The 22,716-nt window shown below is 39.7% G+C and overlaps 1 protein-coding gene across 5 annotated transcripts in view; it reads right to left on the bottom strand.

Moving 5' to 3' along the window:
- The window catches only part of LOC121905206 (lamin-A-like), a 40,800-nt gene extending 19,500 nt beyond the window's left edge, over positions 1–21,300 (bottom strand). Inside the window, exons 1-3 of one of the 5 annotated variants that reach the window (XM_042423285.1) lie at positions 21,073–21,300; positions 16,255–16,454; positions 11,697–12,082 (exon numbers count right to left, since the gene is read on the bottom strand). In XM_042423285.1, coding sequence (XP_042279219.1) covers positions 11,697–12,037 — 341 coding nt within the window. In that variant the 5' untranslated portion in view covers positions 12,038–12,082; positions 16,255–16,454; positions 21,073–21,300. Of the gene's footprint in view, positions 1–11,696; positions 12,083–13,833; positions 14,085–14,596; positions 15,573–16,254; positions 16,455–21,072 lie in introns of those variants that run through there. The other 4 variants (XM_042423283.1, XM_042423284.1, XM_042423286.1 and 1 more) reach the window with 4 other exon arrangements.
- Between the last annotated feature and the right edge of the window lie 1,416 nt (positions 21,301–22,716).

Genomic DNA, 22,716 nt, shown 5'->3' with positions numbered 1-22,716 from the left:
TTCCAGTGTTTTGCACAAGGGCACATCTGCTAAAACTGTGCAGGAATTGGGGGTGTGGGGGTGTCTCATTCAGTTCACTCTACAAGGTTTTCTTTGCCAGCGTGTTTAAAGCGGTGACCCTCTGTAACGGCCTGCTATGGTAACAAACAATTCATCATCATGTCCATTTCCTGTATTACTGTTCAAAGATTTCCTTTGACAAGCAGTGTAAGTGTCCATTGATCCATATGGTATGTTACTACATGAACCTTGTGCTCACACTCACACACACACACACACACACACACACACACACACACACACAGTCTGGTAGGCATGTGTGGACACGTGTGGGTGGGGTTTCCTGATGAGTCACTGTTCAAACACTGCGTAGAGGAAAAAAAGGGGGTTCTCCCAAATTCCCTATAGATTGTCTAAAATGTTCCCTTCTCCAATTATAGCCCACCTTTCCTCCTTTTTATATTCACTATGTTTAGTTTCGCCATTCATAAAGCTGCTTTATGTGGAGAACACTGGAGGGAAAAGGTGACTAAGAGGAAGGCTGTTGAATAATGGGGTCTTAGTCAACACCGGGGCCCGGAAATAGCAATGGCACCAAAATATGCTGGAGTCCATTATAACACTAAGTTAACAGACCATTACAATAAAACACTTTGATAATGGACTGCAATTAACGATTATTCATCATCATCAAATAATCTTTTTTTTTTTTTTTTTTAATATATCGATTAATCATTTAGTTTATACATCCATCACATTTCCCAGAGCCCAAGGTGACATCTTCAATTTAGGCCTGAAACTAATGATTATTTTCATTAATGATTAATCTCACAATTATTTTCTGGATTAACTAATTCATTTCTTGGTCTTTAAAATGTCAGAAAATAGTAAAAGATGTCCATCAAAATCGCCTAAATCCCAAGGAGACATCTTCAAATGTCTGACCAACAGCCCAAAACCCCAAAAATATTCAGTTTAATATCAAATAAGACAAAGAAAAGCTGCAAATCCTTACAAATGAGAAGTTAGAACTGTGGGATGTTTGCTATTTTCACTTTAAAAAAAAAAATCTTCATTGGGCAACCAACAGTCCAATATCCGCATGTATTTAATTTACAAAGATATAAAACAGAGAAAAGCAGAAAATGCTCACATTTCAGGAACTGGAAAGAGCACATGTTTGACATTATTTCTTGTAAATGACTTTTTAAATCCATTATAAAAGTTGTTGATTAATTTTCTTGTCGTGACTTTGCACTACTTAAACCCATAAAATATGTATTCAGTTTGTAGGCAACCTCCAAGAATCGCTGCAAACAAAATGAATATATACATGAGTAGTATTCCGCACACATGCACTTTGATAAACAGATGCGCGCGAATTGTCAATCAGAATCTCAAACACGGATTGTAGAACAATAATGCAAAAAAAAAACATTTAGGCCTACTAGATCAAGTCAACTGTGCTTTTTCCAAATGTGTTGTGCCATTTCCTCAAAAAAATATGCTGTAAAATAAACATTACAGGCTGGCACATGACTATTTCATGTGTCTCTTCTGGGTTGAAGAGCACAATAACCGGGATTGTGTGTGTATATGCGTGTGATAAATCACCAGAAACAACGTGGCCTTTGCCAGGGGCCACCCGTACACGTCCACATGTGGCAGACGGGAACAGAGTTCTTAGTGTTTCCCGTCTTAAAGCAGAGTGAATGCCGACTGCGGCTGATAGGTTTCAGGGAATCGACTTCTGACGAGACAAACCGCAGAGAGAGAGAGAGGGGGAGACCGAGAGGACAGGCGATGCTCTCTCATGTCAAACTCATGGTTTTGTTTAGCTGTCACCAAAACAAACTCGACTGTTAACTGAAAAGAATTACATGTACACTCTCTGTCCCATTCAAACATGCAAAAATTTGCATTTAATACAGTTCCTCAAATACTATGTCAGTTAATAAGTGAAAAAGTAGAAAGGTGTCCCGCCCACTGATAATGGCTGGTATAAAGAGTGTGTGTGTGTGTGTGTGTGTGTGTGTCTACCCAAAGGCATATGAAACAACCCTTGTTCTTCCCTGTATGATTAGCTGATTCATCCAGAGAGTGAGTCAGACGCTGGTTGCCGGGTCTTTGTGTTAGTTTATAAGCTACTTTTCATTGGTACTGAATCAGATTATCTATGATGATAAAGAGCAGCTACAGGACACAGAAGTAGCCGTTTCACTCTTTCATTTTTTCAAGTATACAGTGTTGTTAAATTATCAAGAACGCTGCAGTGAAGATAAGGAACATTACTGATAAATTTTGAAAAGACGTTCATGTTAATGGTTACTACAGTATACTTCCTGTTTCCTGACCAACATCCATTACTAGTGAACGACTTAATCAGCTCTCAAAATATCCGCTGACTCACACCTTGGTGAGCCTGCAGGCATTAAAAAACTTTCAAAACATCCTTTTGATAACAGGTGAACTGCATCGCCTCAGCACTTTTGCTTTAAATACATAAGAATATCTTTCTGCCACAAAAGGCTTGTGTCAATAAGAAGTGGCACTCTTGCCTATTTCACACACAGCGTCCTGTAATTATACTTCTTAAATTGCCATTTCACATTATTCAGAGTGTCTCAATTTGTATCCTATTGCTGGGAGAGTTTCATTGTCGTTGTCATTAACAAGAAGACTGGATGGTGTATCGCCACCCTCACTTATGTTCCATATAGTTACAACAGATTGTGTGCTGGCCTCCTCTCCCATGAGGCACCGCACTCTCTTCAGCTGCACTGAGTTACAATGAAAACTCCAGGGGTAGGAAACAGAGTGCTGCAAATGTTAAACAAAAGCCATGTGGAGTTTATGACACTGTGATAAGTTTTGGTCAGCATTCTTTTGCTTGCGCTAGCTTACAGAGGGAAAAAGGATTTGGTGCTTGGAGTATAACCAAGTTGCGGTCGTGGGGCAAGCCTGACGATTGGGTTCTCTCACGCGAAGTGCCAGAACGGACTGGCATCGATCATCGACGTACAGGAAAGACAGGAGAGGTCACTGGTGAGTATGCGGTAGATAACAGAGAGAGAGACTTGGTCTAACACCAAACGTCCAGGACAAATGGACAATTCACCTAGTGTCAGGCGAGTTGTAAAACACTGAAAATGACGCTGCGCTGACTTTTCCATGCTTTCCTGCGATTGTCTAAAGTCTGGCACTCTGTGTCCTGCTCTGTGGCAAACCCCACCCATCTGGCAACAAGTAAAAAAAAAAAAAACAAACACACAAACTATTTTCCAAATACTTGCTGTGCCAGAAGAGTGTGCGTGTGGGAAGACTTTAAAGGTTTTAAAAGATGAAAAACATAATTTCAACAGTCCATAACAAAAGACATTTACACAACAGTAAAATAGCAGAGCAGTGCAAATCCTCAAATACTAAATACAGGTGATACAGATTTAAAAAGATAATTTTCAGATAGTAGCCAGCGTCTCCAATCACAACAAAAGATTTTTACTATAACTGATGAGGAATCACATCAAGATGTTAAACCTTGGCTCCTCGTCACATTTTCTTTCCTAATAAACAAGAGCAATAGTTAATGCAGAACATGTGACTCATCTGTCAGGGACTGATTGAAAGTTGAAAGAGCTCCATTACGAACTCAGTGTTCTGTTTAGATTATATAGTAGAACTACTCCAAACATCCTATTCAGTTCAAACTGATTTCCAGGTCTGGAAATGGATCAATTGTTACATAACTAACCAGATGGAATGGGAATGGTTGAGGTTACAGTGCACCCACTTTGCCCAATTCCCAGTATGAAGGTCCTTATGCTGAGAGAGAGAGAGAGAGAGAGAGAGAGAGAGAGAGAGTCAGAAAGAATAAAAGTGGAGTCCCACCATCTTAAAGTGATTTACCCTGTCCATGTGCAAGTGAGTCATCGAGGGCTTGGCTAGCTCTCAGGGCTCTATGGAAACTCTACTTCTATAAACTCCACTAACACACACACACACACACACACACACACACACACACACACACACACACACACACAAGTAGAGCAGCCTGCCAAAACCTCCACTCGGTACCAAGTTCTGGTCCGCTGAAGTCCAAGGCTAACTCTCTCATTACTCGCACACCAATAAACCGACAGAGTTGGCTCCACACAGCAGCCATCCAGCACATTTACAGGCCTGCCACATCTGTTTGCCATTGCAAAGTATTCTGTTAGAGGCAAAGAGAACAAATAGTCACCAGACCATCCATACTCTCACTAGGCCTCATAGCACCTACAGACTATAAATCTATAGGATGTCCGCTCAAAGAAACAAACAAGAAACAAGACATGCTTGTGTTTTGTATGCTGCAGCTACAAACTGTGTGCCCTTAAGCAACAAAACCTCTGCATAATAAGTCAATTATATTAGAGGCAGGTGAGGGTCAGACAAAAAATAAGCAGCTCTTAAAATAAAATAATCTGCTCTACAGGTGAAACGATTAGCCGATCATCCAAAAATGGGTCGGTAGAAGATGAGAAGTGAAGATGTATTATTTAAAAACACAACCTTGGCCTCTGGGAAATGTGATGAGCAAATTTTTTTGGACTTTTTAATGGCAAAAATGAATTAATCAAGAAAATAATCAATAGATAAATTCTTAATGAAAATAATAATTAGTTGTAGCTCTTCTATATTAATATTTTCACACTGTGGAAAAAAAAAACATGTGAATTACTCCTTTACTTTTTATGCAATCACTTTTTAGCTTTGTCAGTATTCCAGGTTGAATGTGGGTAATTTTGCAGCTGCTGCTGCTGTGTAACGTGGAATGTGTTGAGTACGAAAAACTCCCCCAAGAATGATTAATATATCCCTTTAAGATCATTTAGACATCTTATTTATCACTCTCATATGCAAAGCACTTCGACATCGGAGAGAGTGCCTTCAATGTCGTGACAATGTTAGTGAGAGCAATGTGATCCAATTTACTCGACTGCTGGATGACACCCAAAATCATGCACTCTTTTCTGAGCCCTTATCTGCCCTGGCGTGACTCAATGTGACAGACAATTGCTGGCTGTCACATAATACAAGCTGAGATCATCGTAGGGGAACACAGGGTTTCCCCCCTGAGGCAGCCAGAAGAACAGAGGTGACTGTGATCAAACGACATGAGATGTAGTATAGTGGTAGCATAGTAGCACGATGACATCACCCGCTGCTGGTGGACAGTGGTCTGCTGCCTGTTTTGGGCTCATGATGCTGAGCTTTAATTTAATCTATGAAACGTTAATGTTCTGGAAAGCAAATGCAGTTTGTTTCTTTCAATTTGTCAAATTTTAATTTTTAGTCCGTATTTAGAGTTGGGCAGATGGCAATGACAATGAGGCAGATGCTTTTGAGAAAGAAATAGACCTTTTTTTCACAGGAGAAGCATAGGTGTAATAACATTAATGATGCCGGTTTCAGGGTCCTGGCATTGTTCATGCTGGCTCACTAGCATGACTTTCTAGGGCACTTTACATGAAGTGGAGCCCTCGTTAATGTTATTAGTTCCACCTGTGCTTTTCCTGCTTCGACAAGTCAAAATGTCTGCAGCGAAAAAAGGTCGATTTGTGCAACAATTGTTGACATTGAGGGATTAATGCAAACCGCAGATGTTTTCTTATGGATGTTGACACTATTACGATGATGCAGTTAATCATGAATGAAGTGGTCAGACTTTGAGCTGTCATGAGTGCTTTGTGTACTCCAGAGATACCAGGCGAGGGGAGTATTTCTGACTGATAAACTATGATATATCAGGCTCACAGCAACCTGGCAAGCTTCATTTTTCGTCCCATTAATTACACTGACCCAGTAACAGTCATTAATTCTTCATTAAGTGTGCAAAATTAAGTCTTTTAGATGTTAGGAGGAAGATTCTTACAGTATAATTTTATTCTGTAGCTATAACATACATTTTATCTGCAGAACCTAAAGAACATTTTTTGCTTGTATTTTGTTCCTTCAAATAAATTGACATTTTTTGTTGTAACAACCAAGATGTTGTGCATTTTAAATATATATATTTTTAAAAATGAAGTAATTGGGTTTACATCACTTTGCTTCTTTTCAGGAATTTTCTAAATATAATATTTTTATTTTATATATTTTATTTCTATTTTAGAATTAATTCTTTTGTTATATACTTCAAATTGGTTTCTTGTTAATTACAATGAGGGGTCTCTTAGCAAAACTAAAACTTTTCATGTAGCCTGAGCTGACTAAATACTGTATATTGACAGCTGTCAATGCAGTCAGAGGTACTTTCCCAATCGTTTATGAACTAAAGAGACAGTATAATGATGTGACTGTTCACCAGTCTACTCAAAGAAAAAAAAAAAAAGACAAAACAGCAAAGGCATTTGCATTTGAGGCTTAACGGCATCATCAGAAGTGGAGTGCCGGCTCTTGTCCATTTTAGGAAGAGACTTTGAAGATAAATGTTTTATCTGCAGCTTGAATGAGTCCACCTGTTATCCATAACATGGCCCAATAGTAGCACGGATGTATAATGTGTTACCTTGGAGACATGTTTAAAATTTCCCTTATGATAAATATAGAAACTTTACTCACTGAAACTCAAGCTATGACTAATGTCAGACTTCTGACATCCACCTCTACATCTCCATCTCACTTCTCCTTTCACCTTCCATTTTTCCTCACAGAACACAGGCTGGTTCGACAATTAAACGCCTCTGTTTATTGTATCTGTATGCGTTGCTTAGTATGCAACGTCTTTTTTTTTCTGTGTACCATGAAAGCCAGTTCCTACTGTGTTGCTCTATATGACAAAAATGTGTCACATGCTGTATGAGGAGAATTAAGTCTCCGGATAGTCACATGTAAAGGTCAGAATAGAGCTTTACATTTAAATGGGCTATTATGATGAAATTTAGTTGATAGGGAAATGAACACTTAACTAAATGCAAAGAGAATTGAGGTTGATCATCATAAGCAAAACAAACAAATAAGTGACATCATTCCCAAACTGCAAAAACACATGAGTCATTTTTAATGAGAGATACGCATAACAAAAGCAAATGGTAGAAGCAAAATATTCCAACTCAAGGAAATAACAATGTGCTGGGAATATGATGATAAGGACACTTCCTGCTGTGTTCTCTGATAGTTGTGAATGCCACAACTAATGTTCAACATTGCAGTCCATGAATGTTGCATTAGAAAATTGACTAGAACCTATTTACTTCAAATTCTCTGTGCCGAAACGTTTGACGTGAGCCAAATAAACAAGTGAAATGTTAGTATTTTTAGTCCTCCTTGACTAGGAAATTTAAGATGTGCTACCTTTTCATATTTTTTTTGGAACATGCTCACTGGATTTTGGGTTTAGCGCTCCACTGAGAATCCCATTGTTGAAGCCTAACCTGCTTTTCCAATTCAAAATCTACTGGATCTTTGTATTATATTGAGTTTAATTCTGTGCTGCACCAGAACATGTTCTGCCACGTTGTGTCTGCAACAGCGATCATTAGATCTATCTTATAAAGACATTGTTCCAACAGACTGACTGGGATAAAATATCTGACAGCCTCACCTACCTGCTGCCACACCCTAAAACGCATCGTGCCGACAGGCAGGGCAAAGCAGGGCTGAGATAAATCCCTGCTTTTATGTATTCAAAGTAGATCATCCGCAAAAGGGCTTGGCTGTTGGCTCCTCCAGTTGAGTCTCATCTTTATTGTAAAATTGTGACCAAAAGCAGCAGTTCAGATTTCAGTATTTTACAGTATCTATTATAAGGGGTGTTATCTTTTGATTTTAGACAGCTTGTGCAATAGGTATACAGACACATGCGGGCCGAGATGATAATATGTTTAAGGAGAACTCCACTAATTTTACACAAAGTTTAATTTACTCACCATAAGTACTACTCAGCATTTGAAAACCTCTGTGTAATGTCTTCTGTGGCTCAGGAGGGAGCTTTCTGTCAGTCTGAAAAAATAGCCCCTGACAATGACATCAGGGTGTGTTTAAAAAGAGGTGTATTTGTAAGAAGTAGGCATTTAGGAGTTGACGGGGCGAGTGAAAGACATGATCAAGTTGCTCAATTTGAAATGTAGTCTGGATATCTCTGCCTCTGCAGCATCGATATTGACCATTTTTTAAAATCTGTCTAGTCCCCGAACTTAATGAAAGTGAAATATTAAACATCCCTATTGCATTAATATAGTTTACATATGAGCACGTCATTGTAAAAGACAGAATACACTGCCATGAAAACTAGATGTGTAGGATGAAGTTCTCATGAAAATCCATTTATCTTCCGGGATTAAGCGTAAAGGAAGGGTGTGGAGAACGAGTCCTGCTAGTGACACTAAAGAGCCAGTTCCCCCACAAAGGCTCATCTTTCATAGCCGGCGGCTTAGCTGGTGGTTAGACTGGGCACGAGACACCAGACAGCCTCACTATTTCAGTATTAAAGGAAACATGACTAAACAAGGCAGACAAACCTGTGAACACAGTTCTGTGGCTCCTGCTGTAGCTCAGGGGATGATATTTAGCACTTTTCTGACCTATTTTTTTTCTTTTTTTTCCTTTTTTAAACCAAATTGTATATTTGGCACCCAGTTTAGACTTCCTTTTACAAGACCACATTCCACTCACACCTGCTTTTGCAATTTATGTGTATTTTTTTCTACAGTTTTAAATTATTTATGAGTCAGATAGTGCTGTAGGGAGAATGGTTGGCATGGTAGCCCAACAGCTTGAGGTTTTGCCTCAGGGGGGAGAGCATGTGTTCTCTGTAGTAGTTATGCATACAAAGACTTGAGTGTGGAGAGACGCAGTGTCATGCCTTTGGGCTAAACAGGTGTGTCCAGTCAACTGAACCGCACCTATGGCCCCACCTGTTGCTGTGTGTTCTGTCAAACTTGGCAGTAATAACCAAAGACACCACAAAGAAAAAGTCAATATATTGTGAGACATAGTCTCGTGTTTGCTGCACCACCGTCTGTTGCTGCTGTCGTCACCTGAGACTCAGCTCCAGCAGCCAGTCAAAGCAGCCCGTCAGTGTGTATTAATAAACATGACTTCCCGTTACAGAGGGATACAGTGAGTCCACAGTCAGCCCATTTGAGAGGCCATGAAAAACCTCTGAGTCACCACCCCGTCACACGGCTGTGCCAAGACTCCCAGAGCACCATGGCAACCAAACACCAAACACGCCGACTAAAGTATAACAGATAAAGCCGGCCCAGTCTGGACTGAGTTATTCTTTTCCACCACACATGCGTCAAAAGATTGGCTTCCTTTGGAAAACAATATTGCGGTGGGAGCCGTTGCTACTTCTCTAGCTGGGGAATTACAAGAAGAACTGTGACACAGGGGATACTGTGGCAATGAGTGCAAAATTTAATATAATACTATTGTCTCAACACTTAGAATTTACACATCGCCTTTCACCCGAAGCTCACAATAAAGTCAACACCCTCAACCAACATCCAGTAAGAGCGAATGAACAAATCATAAATTGATGGGCTCGGGACATCGTCACTGCTGACACAATGAACCCACCCAAAGAAATGCCTGCGGGATACAAACGTCCACATCAAAGACAGATTTCATGCTGAATTTTACTATTTGAATGAATCTTTTTTTCACACGCAGCGCTGAGCCACACCCTCTGTTTCATAGTCCAGATTTGATAAAAACGTCAACCTACTGACAAGAACACAATAGCGCTCACCGGAGGGAAGCACTCTCTGCCATACATGTTCCCACTGCTGTTTCAAGACTGAAAACACTGTTGAAATCCAGTTTGTTTTGTTTTTTAAAAGGAATGTGTTGAATGTTATATCTCTATATTCTGTTGCTCTTCTATATTCTAAAGAGGGTATCTCTGCAGACTCTAAAGGAGCACATGTAGTCTGACATGTTAAGTAAACCAGTAGAACTGCGAGAGCACAAATGCCCTGTGTTTGGTGGTTTGATTTTCTCCAACCCCTCTAACCCCGGCTGAATGGTGCCAAGACATTGACGCATTCTTTGGAATGCCACCACCGACTGAGGCTGTCGGCAGTAGTCTGTTCCACAGAAATTCACCTACGTAGTTGGAATCGCAGCTCAGGATAACACTGTCAACAAACTGTGTCAATCTGCTGGTGAGAGATGAAATGCATGCATTTTGGAAGTGTCTTAAAAAGATAGCGAAAGTAATATGATTGCTGTAACAGCTATGAACTCACACTACCTAAAGTCAATCATTTACTACCGTCCATCCCCTCACACACACACACACACACACACACACACACTCACACCTTCAGTGCCATATTTGTTTATAACTCAAAGTGACTTTTATGACTTCAATGTGACTTTCCCCTAGTAAAAGATTCATTTTTATCACCTCGTATTTGATAGTATACTTGTAGGCAACAATTTATTTTTGTTAATAATGAATATATGATTATTAGAATGTATACACTCCACATATTTCTCAATCCACCGTGATCTGGATGCACCAGGAATAGCACAATTGTTTATTGACATCCAAGTGCAACAGATTGCAGATGTGAATTCTAAGCTTCTGTCCAGAGTGCCAATATTGTTGCTAAGTTATCACTTACGGCTTTAAGCAGCCCCAGCCAGAGTTGTCTCAAACGCTGTGATGAAAGATATTCTGTCATTAAGGCAGTAATTCTATCTTAACAGAGCCGGCTGTGTGTTTAAGGTGGAGCGTGTTTGGCTGGAGGTGTGACATTTCCAACATCCCCAGAGGCTTAAAGTGACATAACTGTGCTGGCTAACCGACGAGTCATCCAAACGTAATCACCAGGAATGTGATCTGCAAATGTTGGGTCACTTCCCACCACATTCCTTGTAGAAAATTAGGCTGTTGCACCATGTCAGTCATAGTGAACAACAATAGGTGTGAGCTGGAGGCATAACAGCTCAAAGGTAAAATTCCAGCATTCAGATCCACATGTTCAGTGCTTCCTTAACTACTGCTATGAGATGTTTTGGAAACAGATTATGATTAAAATGAGGAAATGTCAAACTCATGACTGAAGGGCTGATGGCTCTGGAATAATTTAAAAAGAACACAAATGCAAGAACAAATCTGTGCTGGCTAATGTGCCACAGTACAGGGACGTAACATAATGCCATAATAATACTGTATAAATGATGTCACATATAGTATATGCTCTTATCTTATCAGCTTAACTCTGCTTCTCAAAAGGATTATTTATCTGACTTATCATTTCATACTGTGCCACAGAGGAAAACATTATTGTCCTATAATGTAAAAATAAGTCTCATGCATCAGAGCGCAGCAACGTTCCCAAGTTACTGTAGGATCACTTGCCAAAGTAGCCGGGAATTCCCCCACAAAGGAACAAGACGCCAGCAAATGAATGTTCTGTCATCAATATCGCAACTAAATTTGAAGAATAATGGATGCCTCCTGGTGGTTCTGCTGACTTTGAAGTACAACTGCATGGAATACTGTTGTATTCAAGTGCATTTTTCAATGCTTAAACAGAAATGAAAAGTTGAGAGATGCTAAATAAATACTAACTACCTGTTATATGTATAATATGTTATATAAACGTGATAACATATACAAATATGCCACTTTGTTAGATCACGATTGTAACAAAGCCCCTCCCATTCAAACTCCACCTCCCACATGCTCCTCCTACCTGGCTTTGAGCTCCTTGTGCTCCTCCCTGATCTTTCCCAGCTCCAGCTGCAGGCGTGCTCGCTCCTTGGCCACCTGGTCCAGGGTCTTACGAGCATCGGCCAGCTCTGTCTCATAGGCAACCTTCATGCCCGTCAGGTCACGGCTGACCGAGGACTCTGACTCAGTGATGCGCAGCCGCAGCCCGGCGTTCTCCACCTCCAGGGAGCGCACCTTGTCGATGTAGACAGCCAGTCGGTCATTGAGGTTGCAAAGGTCCTCCTTCTCCTGAAGCCTGGTGATGCGGGCCGGGGAGACGGAGGCGACACCACGGCTGGTGCGTTTCTGGCTCGGGGTTTCCATGGTAATAATGGCTCAGCAAGAGGTGCAGAGGGGGTGAGTCAATGGCTGTGGTGGAGGAAGACAAAGAAAAGAGAGTTGAAGAAAAAACGACAGTATCTGGGCTGCCTTCCCTGGAAACGCAGTGCACCAAATCATGGGCTTAATCACACATTAAACTTTAATAATGGCGTTTACACTGAAGAAATGTTCCAGTCTTGCATCAGCCTGATTCTTGTCTGGGCAGCCAGCCTTCAGTGCTGGGTCTGCTCAAAGTTCTGTATAATCATGTACTCCAGGATACTTTTCCATAGCCGGTGAGCACATTTGAAAAACCTTATTCGATAGCTTTCCTCCACTGTATTTGCATTGTGTGAAGTTAAAAGAAGCACAGCTTATATACAGAAATGTTTGTTTTTTAGAACTTTAGGTTAGTTGGATACAAAATATTATTTTATAAAAAGACAGTTTAACAGTTTCCCTGACCTTTCCTTGCCATCATTCCCACTTCTATTGTTTCTTATAACACTCCTTAATCACACTGGTATTTTCATTATGTAACACACTATAATAACATACACTTTGCTGTTCTCTCCTCTGGCTCCATTAAATTGATGCAGTAGTTTGAGCAGTTCGCTCTTAAGCAAACATATTTCCCACAACACCACTCCCACCTTCAGCTTACTCATAAAGGTAATTAAACGTTTTTTAATTATTCTTAAAATATGTAGCCGCAACCAGGAACACCAAGATTAATAAAAACATTTTAATCTGTCTCTGCTCTTTTTGGTAAAATGGAGCCAAACCACAAAAAAAAAAAGCTTCTAATTACTTCTACTCGGTGACTGATCAGCGTCGCCCACAACCACTCACACCGCCACTGTTCAAAATACCAAAGTGTTGACTCATAATATAAACAAATACTGCAGGATGCCCTGATAAGTACATATATTCGCTTTGTGGTTGTTTAGATGTGTGGAAGCAGTGAAATTAATAAGGAAGCACTGTGTTAAAAGGATTTGTCACTGAAGATGCAATCCTGAATTTTCTGATGTCAAATTTTAGGGTATGTTTGAATATAAAGAAAAAAAATAAAATAAGCATTTATTAAAGTTTTAACAGAATATGCCTCCAACATTACAAATGTAAGCAAACATTACAAACTATGAATCCCATAAATCACTCAAAAGGAGAGCCTTGATGCCTCGGGCAATATCAATAAACATATATGCAACTGTGGCCAAACAGGTGTGACTTAAGAACTACTTTACTTCTCAGCAGCTGCTCCACTTACAACCTAAAGAGCCCTTTCCCATCAAATGGCGGGAAAGCCTACTCCACTTTGGTTCAGCAGTGGGTGGACACACCAAACTTTGCCATCCATCCCCTCACCGCCCATCACCAAACGTGCACGCACACACGCCCATGTGGGTGGGATGGCGCACACATGCATTCATATGATGCGTGCACACGCCCACAGGAGCCAACCCATACAGTCACAAGTACTCTCTCAACTAACTTTGAATAAATTAAGCATCAATTTAAGCTCCCCAAAATGTGCTTAGCGTTAACAGGTCTGTCTGATGTTCCACTTTTCACTTTTTCAACAGCTTGCATTAAAATGAGCTACAACTTTTTAAGTTACTAAGTTATTTCACACCACTCCCTGCCAAAAGGAAAATAGCTTTGCCTGAACAAGTTAAACAAGCACTATATTATGACCATTTCATTTGCACAACACTACCACAGTCTGTCAGTGTAACCATCCATAAAAACTTTCACAGGGAGACAAAAATCTCAATAGACTTTCTGAACCTTACCTCAGTTGTGGGAGAACCTCTCAACTGTAGCCTTCTGACGTAAAAGAGAGTGTTCTGGTCCTTTCTAGAAGTTTATCTACTGCTGTGAGTGTGTGTGAGCTTCTATGAGTGTGTGTGCCGTACCCTGAAGAGCGTAGAGAAGAGGATCCGCTGAATAATGTAGTCTTGCTCTCTTCTGGTGGGTGTGTGCGCCTTTGGCTCGTGCCCTGAACTGCTTTCCTAGCTGTTGCTCACTGCACATGTACCTACCGCTGAAGAGGGAGAGAGGGGGTGGGAGTACGAGAGGGGAGGGTGGGGCAGCGAGGAGGAGTCAGGCTAGACAGATTGTGTGTGCGCATACACTGACAGAGCAGCTGCTGAGCTTTATCTCTCCCTGCACTTGCCCTATCTTTTCCTTTCTCATTTCACTCAGACAGAGCCGGCGCAGACAGACTGACCTCAGCGACTGGTGCAAGTGGTCTGTCAATAAAACGCAGTGACACTGATGATACTCAACAGCTCCCAGGTGGGTGAAAGTGTGTGAATGTGTGGATCTCACCCTGCCCTTGCTGCTATGCAGAATACATTCTTAGCCCACTTTTCTGGTTGAAAATGCCTCTGACAGCCTACTCTGTAGCAAATAAACGGGAGAGGAATTTCTGTTTTAATTTTATAGAGCAAACAGAAAATCCTCACCGCTTTAGATGGGGAACAAGATAACCTTGGCACACACAAACACACATAGCATGATAAATAAGAAAAGTATATATAAATCATTCATCACCTCATAGTGGAGTTCTGGTGTTATCCGTGGCAGAAAAATATCCTGTCAACACGGTCCTCCACCAAATCCGAGGAGGAAAAAGTCCACAAACCTTTGATATTATATTCCCAGCAAATGATGGAATAATTCCCACAAGCCATCTTCTAAGTCTAAAAAGTCTGACTCTCAACATCAAGTTGATTCTGGTCTTATTTATTTGCTCGGGGTGGAGTTAATGGCATCACAGGTCCAATCAAGTTCTGATGCAGGGGAAAAAGACATTTTCTGTGTGTGCCTGTGTGTGTGTGTGTGTGTGTGTGTGTGTGTATGTATCTCCTCACCATGGAAATGGAAGCTAGTCTATTCATGTGTGTGTGTGTGTGTCTGTGTGTGCGCATGTGGTTAAACAAGGGGCAAGACAGCAGCTCTGTTTTTGGGCATGGGGCAGGCCCAGTAGCTAAGGGAGTATCCTGGCTTCAGTGTGGCCTTCCAGTGGAAAGGAGCCGTCAGTGTCTGAACCCTCTCTGCGTCACACGCCCCCCTTACAAACAGCTCACTTGGGCAGCCTCCTCCTCCTCTCTACCTCTCCTTGCTTTCTCTTTCTTCATCTCTCCCATTTCAGGTTTTGCAGCCCTTGTGTTTCTATGGAGGTCACACCAAGACAAGAATACTTGGCTGGTAGCCCTAACATCTCTCTTCAGAAGCTTTTCTCAGACTTAATACTTATTTTCCTTTTCTTGTGCTGTTTGCCTAAACAATAATGACATTTCACCACAAATGCTATCAAGTTGAAACAGGCATACTCAGATATGACGTAACCTAGAGCCCTGAAGTATGAATGAATGATACCTGACGTTTTTTCCCCACATTATAGAACCAATCTGCCAGTGGCTCATCAACAGAGGACTCATGGTTTCAACACTCTGCTTAATGGCACATGAGGTCATGCCCGCATTATACCTCACTACTCGTTAGTTTGCAATTTTAGCAGCTTTTTCTACGGGCAAAGGACTAGCAGATCAAAACATTTCAGCTGCAAGGCAAAGAACTTTATTCACAAACCATAAAGTTGAAACGACAAGACAAAAGGCTTTTTTCTGGCGCTGCAACTAACTAACTTCATTATCAGTTTCATAATCGTGTTTTTATAAAATGTCAGAGCCCTAGACAACTTCTTCAGATTGCTTCTTTTGTTTGACCAACAGTGCACATCCCAAAGATATTTCATTTACAGCGGTATGTAACAGAGAAAAATAGAAAACAGTCCCAGTAAAGAAGCTGGCACTGTACCAGCAAATCACAAAAAATGTATTGATTAACAAAAAAAAAGGATGCCAATACATTTTCTGAATTAATCAAGTCTTTTCAGCTGTAAAATTTCCAGTAATTTGCACAGTTTTGTATTAACACCTGTCGGATCTCTGCTCTGAATATCCAACATACTTGTCTGTACTTTGAAATAAAAAGGTGGTAAATTAAATTAGATTATTTGGATGCTGCTTAAAAAGACGTTATGTGGCAAATTTAAGTGGTAAACCATGAACTGCTAATAAACTGCTACCAATGCACTCGAGTCTTCAGTTGTCTCTCTTACAAACAGTATGCAGGAGTCTGGATCCCAGATGCACTCATCAAGGGCAAAGACAGGAGCAGGCATGACAGACTGTGATGCAACTCACCAGACGAGACAAGTACTGAACAGTGCATTAGCAGCCAGCTTTCTTCCTGTCACCGCCTCAATCCCTGTCTTTCTCTCTCTCTCTCTCTCTCTTTCTGCCCTCACAGCATTCCGAGTGGGCAGCAATGAACACAAGGCGTGTCCGTTATGCAACCTAGAGCTTTTATTTCTCCACCAGGAGTTATTGACTTAACTGCTGTCCTGGGAGAAAAAGAGAAATGACACAAGAGGAATTTCAGCATGAAAAAAAATGTTTACAATTTTTTTAAAAAGGCAAGTAGGCTACTGTAAACAGGGTCTAGTGAAGCAGGCCTTATATTCAAGTGTCAAAACCTGAGGAACAGCTGACATGCACTGCAGGACATAAAAACGCTTCTCCTTTTCATCTCATTCCCTTATCGCCTTCTCTCCGTTTCCTCTACAGATGTATAGCATTGCCTTGATTACTTTTCAGATAACGTGGCGACACTATGGTGACTAATTTGTATAATCTAATAGTTCACAAAAGCATTAAGCTTTCTTTTGACAAACCTCCACAGTCAGTTACTCAGAAACACGTTAACAAGTAAACATCTGTGTTTGATTTGTAGCTCAGCAGCAGCTATAACTCTATAGCAGTATCTCACCTTGTTATCTCTGTTGCTCAAGAGACCATTGTTCACACATCGGCAAAGGCTGCTACCATATCTCTGTCCAATGCACAAGAGCCTGATATGCTTTGGTGGGTAGTTAAGGCTAGCAACAAAAAAAAAAAAATATGACTGTGCCTACATTTGATTCCTTAAGTTTGATGATCCGTCCATTTCTGCACAAAGTGCATGTTCTGTAACATGTCAAACAATTGTTGCTTTATGAGCTTTTGTTTTGCTTACTATGCAAATCATTCTTAAAATGATCATGACAGCCTTCAGTCATATGTAAATTCACTTTATACTTTTTCACAATGTGCTGACAATGTGGAATTTATCATGTTGGGACAAGCAACACAATGCGTTATCTTTGATGAGGGACTGTTCTTTTCCTGGGTGGGTCAGAACACATATCAGAAAAGATCAGAAGCTTGTCTCCTTACTTCTATCAGCAACATGAGGAAATAACTGTCCCAGAGGGAAATTGAGGAAGCTGGACGGGACACAATACTCACACCCAGGCTAAATATTCTTTAACCACTGTGGGTCACAACATCTATTATGTGATCATGGGAATAGTGCACCTCTGGAGCCAGGTGTTTCCACCAGCACCTTTTTGCAAGTGCCGCATCCACTCTGTATTTCCTGTGGTCTCTATAAAATCTAAATACTGAGTGTGGCTGCGATCAGTGGAAAAACAACATACCTCAGCATTTTACTTACAGACGTGGCCAAAATTATTGGTACCCTTGCATTCTATTAAAACAATGCACCATTCGCCCTGACAGATATTTTATTATCAATGCATGTCTATGTTTGATTTGCAATGGAACAAAACAAAAAGTTGTGAAAAAAATTCATGCTTATTCTACAAAGACATTCTAAAATAGCCTGGACAAAATTATTGGTACCCTTTGTTGTAAGAAATCATTGATTTATAGTGATACTTCAAGTAGACTATTGTGTTTTAATTAGTATCACAGGTGTTTTCAATCTTACAATCACTCATGCAGCCAATTTAAAAGGAGAAAATTACTCATTCTGCTGTTTTGTGCCACTGTGTGCTTCACATTGAACATGGAAAACAGAAGGAAAACTAGAGAGTGGTCGGAAGACATTAGAGAAAAAGGTAATAGCCAAGAATGGTCAACGTAAAGGTTACAAGACCATTTCCAAAGAGCTTGTGGTGCCTGTAAACACTGTTGCCAATATTAATAAGAGGTTTAAAGCCCATGAAACTGTAGCCAACATCTCTGGACATGGTCGCAAGAGGAAAATTGGCCCGAGATTGAACAGAAATATTGTTCGAATGGTCGAGAAAGAACCAAGGAAACCTTCAATAAAGATCTAAGCTGATCTTCAAGTTCAAGGTTGAATAGTTTCAAGTTGCACCATCCGTTGCTACCGAAATGAAAATGGGCTCCATGGTAGAAGACCCAGGAAGACCCCACTTCTAAGAGGGAGACACAAAAAAGCCAGACTGGACTTTGCCAAAATGCATGTTGACAAGCCAAATTCCTTCTGGGAGAATGTGCTTTGGACAGATGACACAAAATTAGAGCTTTTTGGTAAATCACACCAACCCTATGTTTACAGAAGAAAAAAATGAAGCCTTCGAAGAAAAGAACACCATGCCTACCTCTGTGAAACATCGAGGAGGCTCAGTGATGTTTTGGGGTTACTTTGAACACAACACAATGAAATCAGAAGACTATCGAGGCATTTTGAAGTGAAACATACAGCCCAGTGTCAGAAACCTGTGTCTTAGTTACCAGTCACACAGCCAAACATACATCAAAAAGCACCCAAGAGTGGATGAGAAGAAAACATTGGACCGTTCTTAAGTGGCCCGCAATGTGTCCTGATGAATCCCATTGAACATCTGTGGAGAGAGCTGAAACTTGCAGTTGGGAGACAGCACCCATCAAACCTGAGAGAATTGGAGCACTTTGCTCAAGAAGAGTGGGCCGAACTACCAGTGGAGAAGTGTAGAAACCTTATTCAGAGATACAGAAAGCGCTTGACTGCAGTTATTGTCTCCAAAGGCTGTGCTACAAAATATTAAGTTAAGGATACAAATATTTTTGGCCATGCCATTTCCATTTGTTTAATTGTATTAAATAATATGTTAAGTTGTACATCAAAAGCAAAGTTTCATCTATATTCAATGTGAAATAAAGAATGATGGATACCATATACTTCTGTCAGTTTCAACTTAATACAGAGAAAATGTAGCTTTTTTAAAAAAGGTGGAAGGGTACCAATATTTTTGGCCACATCTGTAAGTATTGTACTTTTTACTCCTCTACATTTATTTGATAGCCATAGTTACTTTATTATTTTAAATAAATTTAACGACCCAACAGTATTTATATTAGCTTCATCACATTCAGCTAAGTCATTAAAATGTTTTGTACATGTTAATGCATCAGTAATAATAATAAAATTGTATAATATATCATAATGTAATACTGACAGCCCATTTTACCTGCATGGTGAGTACTTTTCTTTTACTCTTACAGTACACTTTACTGAAAATTTTATTTATTTATTTATTTTTTTTACTGAAATAACATTTTGAATGTACAACTTCTGCTTGTAATTAAGTATTATCACATCGTAATATTTAAACTTTCACTTAAAAAGGTCCCATCCAGACATTTTTTAGGACATAAAAAATTGCTCTAAATAATAATTTGTCTCATATCTGTAATTTCAAGTCTCAAATGTCAAACTACTTGACAGAAGATGTCTTTTATATTGAAAAGTCCATTCTCAGTGTATATACTTGTATAAGTTGCATACTGGACCACAACTGGCTCCAAACTAGTTGTGATGTCACAAATCATGCTCGTATACGTACATACGTCTTAAACTCAGATTGAAGGTGAGCGCAGAGAAACTTTCCAGCTTCAGCAGATAAATGTGAAAACGGCAGTCTTGTGTTAAACTCTGCACAGTGAAACTCAAACATCCAAGTCAAGTGACAGGACGAAAAATACATTTCTGAGTTGGATGGGGACTTTGGTCGGTTTAAAAATCTTATGTGTGCCCCTGGAAATGCAGTGGTTTAACAATCTCACCTCTGGAGCCAAAGATGATAAATATGTTGGTTATTTTCTTGATTAAATCGACTCATTTGGTTGATAAAATGTGATAAAAATGTCCATCAGGTTTCCAGAGTTAAAGGTTCTTTATTTTTTGTCTAAAGAACAGTCAAAAATGATAAGATATTCAAAAAGATATTCCTTTTAAAACCGTAAAAAAAACCAATGGAAATCAGCAAATATTCACATTAGAAGCTGGAATCAGAGACTCAGACTAAAGCTGAATCGCTTAATCGATTGACAGAAAATTTATCTGCAACTATTTTGATAATTGATAAATAATTTCATCCATTTTCCAAGCAAAAAACACCAAACTTTTGTTCGTTCTAATGTTTCAATTGTGATATTTAATGCTTTTCTTTGTCATATATGATTGTAAATGTCATTTTGGGGGGATCTGAACATCACTTGGAGCATTTTTCTCTATTTTCTGATATTTTAATGACAAAACGATTCATAGACAAAATAATCTGCATATTCATTGATAATGACAATAATCTTAAATTGCATCCCTAATTTATATACTTAGTACAAACTATTCTCATTAATATTTAAGAGATGGACAAAATATTAGAAACACCTCTACGGGGACAGGGATACAATTTAACAGCAAAACAAACTAAAGCCTCTAAAATGACAATAAAGTTGATTCAGCACCTCTGCTGAGCTGAGGATTTTAACTTTCATAGAGGCAGGATTTCATCATATTTAGCTGGGTGCACTTAGTAAACCGGAAATTGAGTGTATATCCCTGTATGGCCCTGTCTGCTTTCCTCATGAATGATTCTGCAGCTCTCACACTGCGCCTCTCTGGCGCCCCCTGCCTGCGCTGCTGTCTGTTTGGCTGCACAGAGACACACGTCACGTCATTCACAAGCACAGAGAAGATACGAAGCGCCATCCACTGGCGGACACACTGAATGAAAACCTGCGGGTTATTTCTGTCAACATAAAGGTCAGAGAGTTCAACATCCTGCCTGGCTGCTTTCTTTAAAAACAAGAAGAGCCCAACAGAATCTATACAAACACTTCCATGGTCGTTACACAGCGACATATTCTTGCTCGACAAACCAAACTTCTTACCTGCTTTCTTTGGGGGCGAAAAAAATGAAGCTTTTCTGCAGTCGTTTGAAACATGTGTCCTCTTCCACGGTCATTATTGACCTTTCAAACTGTCGACAGTCCAGTTAATCATTATATCATCCACTGAGTCCGGTTTTCTTTGAAGAAACTGCAAAGGGGGAACTCCACCGAGTCGAGCCAGCAGCAAACAGCCACCTGCAAATCAACACACTTGATTAGACTGCCAATCTCTGCTAATTACAATGCAGCCTATAGGCGCCACCTGGCGACCATAATTAATGCTTTGGTTCGCTTCGTATCGAGATTATTTTTAGCTGCTGAGGATTTCTAATGAAGGCAGGTGAAATTTTGGAAAAAAAATAAATAAAATATGAGTATGAGTAATCTCAAGGCCGGAGAGAGAGAAAAAACAGATTCGTCACAGATCATAATTTAATTTTTTGTCTTCTGAAGAAAATATGGTTGTAATTTCACATCACAATTCAGATACCTGTTATCACAACTATTATCAATATACTTGTCAGTCAGTTGCTTGAAATGACTGAAATAACAGTGGTATTCATTTCACTCGGGATCCCCTGGAGGGACTTCAGGGGCCTCTGTAACCCCACTTTTGCAATGATTGATATACTGACCTGAGCTGGGTTTCACATTAATTGATAATTTAATTAAAGTGGCTGCCAGGGAACGTCATACAACTATTCCTCAAGGCAACTACCAGCACGACTGCTACTATCAAGCTGTACAGATGGCCCAGTTGAATGGCGCGGTCACTTTAATTCCCTGTGATCCCAAACTCATTCTAAATACAAACAAAAACACAAATTAAAAACAACTGGAGTGTGCTGCTGGAGATATTTTATACAGAGCCCTACGTGGATATGCTCATTATGTAACAGCCCAACATGAATTTTACATGACCTATGTTAGAGAGCTGTAAATGATTTGTTTACATTCATAACAGTCATAAATGATGGAACAGGACTGTGGGTCACTCAGAGGCATCATGATCTCTATGAAAACAAGGCCCGACAATATATGTGTGATTATACTTGTAGCCAACTGTGGTACTAATACTGCACCTTCAGGGCAGTATTAGTAACTGTAACTCCAAAGAAATGATTGTATAATCCAACTAAGGTGTACATACTTTGATGCTTTGCTACAAAATTGTAACCTTTAAAATGGGACAGATGCTCTATGTCCCATTTGAGGAACCAACGCAGCAAAAAGTACCTGAAGTACCAGAGGGCACATTTGTCTGATGTTGTTGATGATGTCGTTTTAAAAAAATCAGTCTTCAAATTCACCTGGATGATACATTGAGGTGAAAGAAATATTCTGATCCTTAAATAAAAGCATCGGTATCACAATATAAACATTTAAATGACATATACAAGTGCCAAATTCAAAAAAAAGTACTATAATCTAAATTTACTTTAAGTATTAATGTAAAAGTTAAAATAAAAGTATGATTATACTGAATTATACTGATATATTATTTGATTATTATCTCTAATGGATTAACATGATACAGCATTTTAATGTTGCAGCTGGTCAACCTGGAAGTAAAAGCTATTCATATTTTAGGAACTTCATTATGTACAATGTGCAAAATTGTCTTTGAGTTTGCCACACAGTATT

The sequence above is a fragment of the Thunnus maccoyii genome, chromosome 10, assembly GCF_910596095.1.
Source record: "Thunnus maccoyii chromosome 10, fThuMac1.1, whole genome shotgun sequence".
In the NCBI taxonomy this organism is placed as follows: domain Eukaryota; kingdom Metazoa; phylum Chordata; class Actinopteri; order Scombriformes; family Scombridae; genus Thunnus; species Thunnus maccoyii.
Note: the sequence above shows the minus strand (reverse complement) of the source record. Positions and strands in the feature narration are given on the sequence as shown.